This window comes from Brachypodium distachyon, chromosome 2, assembly GCF_000005505.3.
Source record: "Brachypodium distachyon strain Bd21 chromosome 2, Brachypodium_distachyon_v3.0, whole genome shotgun sequence".
NCBI lineage: Eukaryota > Viridiplantae > Streptophyta > Magnoliopsida > Poales > Poaceae > Brachypodium > Brachypodium distachyon.
Window position 1 is genome coordinate 57,779,580 of NC_016132.3, and position 7,626 is coordinate 57,787,205.

Consider the following 7,626-nt stretch of genomic DNA (forward strand, 5'->3'; position numbering starts at 1 on the left):
TAGGTGTATCAAATCAATCATTGTCTGCTTTTTCCAAGCTCCAGGAGATGAGTGTGTGTCATGTTTATGGCATGTTGGGTGCTATGAACAATGTATGCATCTTTGTGCGTATCTGCTTCAATTCATGATTAATAGCTTCACACACAAAAAAAATAAATCAATGCAGGCACTGCATGTAAGATCTCTGAAAAAAAATCTCGTGCCAAGAGGTGTGTCCATCGTGCTCAAAAGTAGCTCGACTGTGTCTGCAGTAGCTGAAGGTGAGCAAGTATCTTGCCGATTATCGGTTTCAGGAGAGGGTCTCCTTTTTGAGCAAGATCAATGAGCAACGCCTGCGCGATTTTGCCATACTGCTCTCTGTGAGCTTCAAGTCGGAAGATCCTCTCCAGTATCCATATCGCCTTCTCCTGGGAAGACAAGCCACCTGCTTCAGCGACTCTCAGCAGAGCGTGAACACCTGATGCCTTCTCGATCGCCATGCCTCCATGTTCCCAAATCTCATCCTGCATGAGAGTAGCCAATGCTTCCAGCACGGCCCCATCTGCTTCGCGCTCTTCGCCTTCTAGTATTTGGACCAGAGGGCTGACAGCACCAGCTTTTACTAAGCAGAAAGTGCTTTTGATAGTGCACTGGTAATTGTGAACTATGCAGTAAGATTCAGCTGATGGAGGAACACAAAGCCACCTTGCTGATTTTGTCTTGCGTAATGTTACTGAATTCTGTGACAGTTGAGCCAAGGATGTCGCTGCTTTAGATTTCGCATTTACTGATCCTTCTGAAAGCAACTTAACAAGGCAAGGAACTACCCCATGTCCAACCGCTAAGCTTTGCAGTTTCTTATCCCAAGGGACGGTGAACCGAGTTAATACACCAACAATGCCCTCAAGTAGCCACATCCTTTGAAGTGTTGACGATGTTGTGATATTTGCCTCCAGTAAGGAGATTAGAAGAGGAAGCAAGTTCGTTCGTGTCAGAAACTCAGTTATTTTTTTGTCTGTCACCGGGAGGTTGCTTATGACACCAACAGCTGCAGCCTTCTCACTTCCAGATGCAGGTGAAGAAATAACCTTCACCAAAATCTCAAGATGGGTCTCCTTAACCTGTTGAGCTAATTCTGCCGAAGCATCTTTTGATAGATGAAACATCAAATTCAAAGCAGCAGTTTTGATATCAACATTATTTTCTGTCAGGAATGGCAGGAGGAGCTGCATTCCACCATTTTGTCTAATTCTAGCTCTAGCCCTTTTAGCGTTTGTGTGTCCACAAATACTATTGAGGGCTCTTAGAAGATGAAGTTGGATTACTGGACACGATAAGTTAAGAAGTGAGAGCATCTGAGGAGCTGCATCCTTATGGAGTAGGATACGATCAGATTGTGCTATAGTTGCTAGTATAGCTGAGGCTGGCTCTCTAAGGGTCATGAGCACTGATGTGACAGAGAAAAGGAGTTGGAGTAGTTGTCTTGTTATGCCAGAATTTATCAAAAGTTCTGCATTTCGTAGAGAACTAGAGAGATTACGCAAGGCACCAAGGGCTGATTGCTTGGCTTCAAAGTTTCCAGATTTAAACATTTCCACGAGGGGCTCAACTGCTCCATCTTCTCCAAGGGAAGATTTCATCTGTTCAGAGAGGAACATTTTGGAAATAGCGGTTGCCATTAGGATTTTGTTCATATCAGAACCTGCAAAATAAACAGAAAATAAAGCTTAGAAGATCATATAGTTAGATCACAGCTGCATTAGTGGGAGGTTTTCATTCAACTTTCGGAGTCCAACATATTAGGTCAAATTAATTTTGGAAGCTTGCATCAGTCTTTGTCTTCATTTTCACACGGTTTGGGTTGCACTCTGTGATTAATTCTTGTATTACCTTTTAATGGTTCAGATCTCAAATGTAAATTTTCTGAAATTTTTAGATGCATAGTTGTTGTACAGAAAAGGGGCGAACCTTGCAGGCCTCAAATGTGAAGAATACTACGAGAACTCACGTTCACAAATGCTGGAAAGGTCAAAAGTGTCAGTATGTATACCTTCATTCAGGTGATGTATCAATGGTCGAAAATAACCAGACTCTGCCATCAGCAGCACATTTTGTGGGTTGGATGACAAAATGTGCAGCAACTTCTCCGCGTCGTCATGGTGGGTGCCTGATTCATGTGCATTCCTCAATGTGACTAACATTACAATACTCCCTTTGATCCTGCCAATCCTCTGCCGAACCTGTGGGATGTCTGACAAATCCAGCAGTAGCGCATTTGCTTCCTTTCTCTCGTCAACATCTCTAGACAAGGAACGCACAATGCTTGAAAGCGCCTCAATGCTTGCCATCTTTTCCTGCAAAGCCATGGACAAATCCGATCAGAGACGGAAGCATCATCGAGCTAATCGTCAGACTATAATGATCAAATATTAGTTTCGGTTACTCATATTTTCAATCAAGGAAGGACATGTATAATCAGATAGCCCACATGATTTTAGTAAAAGAAATGCACATATTTATCCTTCCAGGGCAATTGACAGAACAAGTAATCGACTGCAAGACTTGTAATTCCACGGCTCTGTGCACCAAAATGGCGACTTGTCCAACAAACTGTCCGTGTTTTCAAGATCCAAACCAACACTAAATATAGCTTTACTAATCCTCAAAATGCAGCCAAGTAGCCAACTACTCCTGTACAACATACCGTCGAACACAAAGCGTGCGGGCGACCAGAAGCTCCAAACCTCAACGAGCATGCATAGCAGAAGCGCTCTCACCTTGTTCCCGCCGCCGGCGCAGCCCGCGAGCCGCCGCAGCGCGGCCATGACGCTGACCCTGGCCTCGGCGTCGCCCGCGCCGGCGAGCCGCGCGAGCAGCGCCGGCACGAGCAGCCCGTCCTCATCGTCGTCCTCCCCGAGCCTTCCCTCCTGCGCTAACCGCGCCACCTCCCTTGCCACCTCGCCGAGCTCGGGCTCGGCGCCGTTCTTGACGCGCACCAGGAGGTCCTCCACGTCCACCACCGCCCTCGGCATCGCGCGGCGCCGAGAAACGGACGGCGCTGGTTGGACGTGTATGCGGCGTGGAGGGTGGAGATGTGGAGATGGTGTAGCAGCAGGGAGGAGGGCCTGGAGGGGAAGGGCAGGAAGAAGAAGAGGTCAAGTCGTCCATGGGGGAGGGAGGGAGGGACGACCTGCCCGAGGTCGGGGAAGCGCCGGGGGTCGCTGTCTTTGGGTCTGTCCGCCTCAAGCTTCCGATTTTTGCGACAAGGCAGCGAGCTAGCGAGTCAAGCGAGAACGATGCGTGATTTGACTTCCTCCTTTGGCGTGTTTTCCCAGTTACAAAGACCCAGTCCGACTTCACGAAATCTTGCCTCGATTTTGCACTAGGGAGTGTTAAGAGACCCCCACCCCACCCCCCGTTCAAAATAAAAAGCCATCTGGTTTTTAATAATTTGATAAAAAATGATCAAGTAAAATGTTGGTCTCTGAAAAATTGTACTGCCTCCGATTCATAATTGTCGATGATTTAGTACAAGATTATGCTAAATCAGTGACCCTTGTTACGAATCGGGGGAGTAAGTTTTTAAAATAAAAACTATCTGATTCTTCTGAGTTTTTGTGTAAAAATAATACTCGTATAAGTTTCATCCTAGAAAATTTGGAAGTTCGTCAAAACTATTGAAAGCCCATCTCAGAATTTTGAAAGTTCATACAGAAAAAAGTTTTCCCCTTATTGAAAGTTTCAACATTTGTTGAAAGCTCATCTATAATTTTAAAATTGTATAAATAAACGTCTTCGCTCATCTATAAACAAAAATTAGAATCCGTCTTCCTCATTTTATTCAGAATTGCAGGACTCAAGGCTGTCTGAATTTGACGACAAGTGAATTCGTCCGTGAACTAGCAAGGCCCCGTATTTTTCTCAATACATGGCGTATTAGTACGTTATAAAATCATATGTATCCATAATTTCTTTGAAAAGGAATCTTACGATATAAAACTCATGTTACAAAGCAAAGTAACTTTTGAAGAAGATACCACACGTGCTGCCGCTCTTCAGAAAATGATACTGGTTGTTCTTCGCGATGGGTTGATCGATGGACACGCTTTTGTTGGCACATCAAGACGCGTTTATTTTACTTGTATTTGACCTCTTCTGGTTTGTTTTTTTTGACAGCAGACCTCTCTGTTCTCAACGTGCGTGACCCGTTCTCAACGTCACGACAAGCTGACATGTGTAGTTACAGTGCTTGTCGCGATCGCTGCCGGCGCAGACGTGCGTAATCGGTCGAGTCCCCCGCCTGGGCCGGGCCAGGCCGGCCCACGGTTTTCCTGCAAGGCCAGGCCGGGCCGCCTCCACCAGGCGCCGCACACTTTCAATACTTGCTAAATTATACCGATCGGAAATATCAATACTACTACATGAATATCACACCAACACGTACAGTACATGAATGTTACAATACCACTACATACACACACGACATACAGCTAGCTGGGTATAGTACTGATAATTTCAGTTATTTCGAAGTACTACGTACGTACGTGGGGAACCTAAAACAACAAACACTGTGACACAATACGCCCATGGAGTAGTCGCTCGTCTTGTGGAAGCACAAAGCTCTCTAGCTCGCTGGTTAATTAGTTAGTCGCAGCACATCTCGCAGATCCAGCAGCAGCACAGCGCGGCGATACTGAAAAATCACAACACAGGTTAATTTCAGTCCTGAAAATCGATGTCACCAGTACGTACTCAAAGTAAGCAAGAGCTAGGCTTGACGATGGATCAAATCAATGGAGCGTACCATCCTTCGAGGAAGCCCTTCTCGCCCCTGGACGACGTCCGGGCCTTCTTCTTCCCGCCGCCGACGCCTTGCTCCCCATCCAACGTCGGGTAACCTGTAATTGACCAAAAGCAGCAGACACCAGCAACATAGTCTTAGAGCCTCTGAGTATCTGAAGACGATCGACACTAACTAACACAAGGGAGGGCTAACTGAATGCCAATGAAACTTCATTCATCAAGACCTGGTGGCGGCGGCGGAGGCTGCTGCTGGTTGGTCCGGTTGTTCTCCATCACGAATACTTACTTTGCTGAATGTTGATGGGGATTCAACTGGCCGATGGTGGGTGCTTGTCCTCTTCACGATCCAAATGCCCTATATATACACACTACTCCACCGGCTGCGCGCAACGGGAACAGGCTCTTTGGACACGCCTAGACAGACAGATGGTTCTCTCGCCTTTTGACAACCCACCAGCAGCAGTCCAGAGCGGTCCGGTCAGAGATTGACAACTAGCTGGATTCGCTGCCTGACAGAAACAAAATCCCTTTTCCGTTTCAATGGTTTTGACAAATCGAAATTGTTCTTGAAGCCGACTAGTACCAAAGGTTAACTGTTGTTCAGAAGAAAGGCACAAGCTAGAAGAGATCATGTACCCAGGAAAGCCAAGGAGAGAGTTGGTGGCTGGATCGACGGTCCGGATTGCGCCGGCGGCGGCGGCTGCACGGAGGATGACTTGGAAAGGTGGCACCTATAGCTTGAGATGAGATGCAAAGCACCAAACAGACCATACATTTGACGCGTCAGAGACTCAGAGGCGAGCCTTTCCGACTATTTGCTTGATCAGCTTTCAGGCTGTTTGATATTCGTTACCACCCAAAGTGTAAGTTGAGATCATTTAATTCCAAGGAATCAGGTTCCAAAAGAAAGATAGATTTGTCCAGATAAAAGCTTCGGTTGCAAGGAAACGAACGCTGGGGTCAGATGCATGTTCACACCTGGACAAAATTAAAGGATCGATATATACGAATCGATCAAGCTCGATCACTAGATCTCCCTTGTTTACCGGCGTTTTCAAACGAATCCCGCGCAGGAGATATGATGGGTTCGTTGTATGAAAAACAAAAATATTCTTACGAGAAGCGGAAGAAACCGGTTCATTTTTTTTTTTGTACACCTCGAGAATATGTTCCAGGGAATCTCAAGTGGATGAGAGCACAACGGCGCCTCTTCCTGCCGCCCGTTAGCAAGGAGTACGCTCATCTTCTACGTGCGGCCTTCCGAAAGCAAAATACTCTACGATGAGCCGTTCTTGCTTCCTGGGCCTTCTCCAGACCAATCATTTCTCACCTTCTGGCCCGTTAGTACATATGGTCGCAATCTGTGGATTGGTCTTGATTGGACCGGCCCAAATGTTCTCATGCATGCTAAATGGGCCCCGGCTGATTAAAAACTGTAGTATCGTTGAGAAAGAAGACGCTTGTAGCAGAGCGGGCCGAATTTCCTGGTGGAAGAGTTTTTTAATCTGAAAGCACTTGAAAGTGCCCTGAAAAAAAAACTGCAAACGTCTTAGGAAATGTGTAGCGGATTGCCAACGGGTTATACCATTTCGGTAGTTCATGCATACCACGTTTGGTATTTTCTTGTTCTAAAGAACTACGTAAGTACATTGCAAAATGCTAGGCGAATTCATCTTGCTGAAAGTTCAAAAAGAAAGAATTCATCTTTCTGAAAATAGACTAGGAACATTTAGAAAGTCGCTGCTCTCAAATAGAATCTAGTCATTTTTCACCCTTGTATTCGTTCCGATGGGATCTTCACAACTAGATTCTATTAGATATGTTTTCACAACTATTTATCTCACCCTGCATGTTCATTCACTGCTAGTTCAAACTGCACATCTCCTACAATGTTTCTACTGCAGTTTGTGATCATTGTTTCAGAGCAAAATAAAATAAAATCCAGCAGGCTTATCGTCTTGTTAGGAGTGTAGTAAGACAATCCATAGAAATATTGGAAGATCACCAAAGGACCTTCATATGAAAAATTTCTTCGTTTTTTTCATAGGAAAAATTTCTATGGGTTGGAATCGTATCCTTTAGATTTTCTTCTATCCTAAGAAACCATAAATCAGTCTAAGGTACATAACATGCACTATCATTTTTTGTTTTACTTCTTTTTATAGCAAAATACCTCTTTGATTTTTGGTTTCACTTATTATTGAATAGACTAATTGTGACAACAATTTTTAAATAAACTAATAACTAGTGAAAAAGAATGTGTACATGAATGTCCTCTTGCTTTATGATCGATGGATTGGAAATGCATAGAATATATCTAATTGACCAACTTAAATGATTCTGATTATGCAAGACATTTTCGCTAATTAACTATTTATCCACCACTAGACAAGCTACCACTTTAAAAAAATCCGTTGAAAGTATACTGTTGCACTGGCATATACTTTCTCCGTTCCATAATTCTTGTCGAAATCTTACATGTATCTAGACACTTTTTAGGAATAGATACATCCATTTTTTTTGGCAAATTTGAGACAAGAACTATGGAACGGAGGGAGTATAAGTTTATATTCAGAACAACATCTTCTTCTTTTTACATTAAAAGATAAACTCATAAACCTGGTGGGAAGTAAATTCGCCAGTGACATGAAATCTGGCCATTATTGAGGGTGCTGGTCACATGCATTTGTATCTTTAGGCCGGGGACAACATTTGATTATATATAAAATTATATAACCACGCCGCACACATGCAGACAATATCAAATCAGATCAAATCAAATAGTGCCTTCTCGAAACCAGCATACATTCAAAAACATTCCTGTCAACGGTGTGTAATGCACAT

The 7,626-nt window shown here is 44.3% G+C and overlaps 2 protein-coding genes across 3 annotated transcripts; both read right to left on the reverse strand.

The window, feature by feature from the left end:
* Positions 1-84: 84 nt before the first annotated feature.
* On the reverse strand, positions 85-3,226 carry LOC100830917 (U-box domain-containing protein 43). 2 transcript variants are annotated; one of them, XM_003565015.4, is made up of 3 exons: positions 2,757-3,226; positions 2,030-2,333; positions 85-1,681 (listed from the first exon to the last, which is right to left on the reverse strand). In XM_003565015.4, exons 1-3 carry the CDS (start codon positions 3,009-3,011, stop codon positions 225-227), a joined length of 2,016 nt encoding a protein of 671 aa, XP_003565063.1. In that variant the 5' UTR covers positions 3,012-3,226; the 3' UTR covers positions 85-224. The 2 variants fall into 2 exon arrangements, with proteins under 2 accessions (XP_003565063.1, XP_010232817.1); XM_010234515.3 differs by having other exon boundaries at positions 2,684-2,868.
* Positions 3,227-4,358: 1,132 nt separating this feature from the next.
* On the reverse strand, positions 4,359-5,191 carry LOC112270553 (cysteine-rich and transmembrane domain-containing protein WIH1-like). Its single transcript, XM_024458211.1, has 3 exons — positions 5,007-5,191; positions 4,784-4,877; positions 4,359-4,672 (listed from the first exon to the last, which is right to left on the reverse strand). The coding sequence occupies exons 1-3, from the start codon at positions 5,053-5,055 to the stop codon at positions 4,624-4,626; spliced, it is 192 nt and encodes a 63-aa protein (XP_024313979.1). The 5' UTR covers positions 5,056-5,191; the 3' UTR covers positions 4,359-4,623.
* Between the last annotated feature and the right edge of the window lie 2,435 nt (positions 5,192-7,626).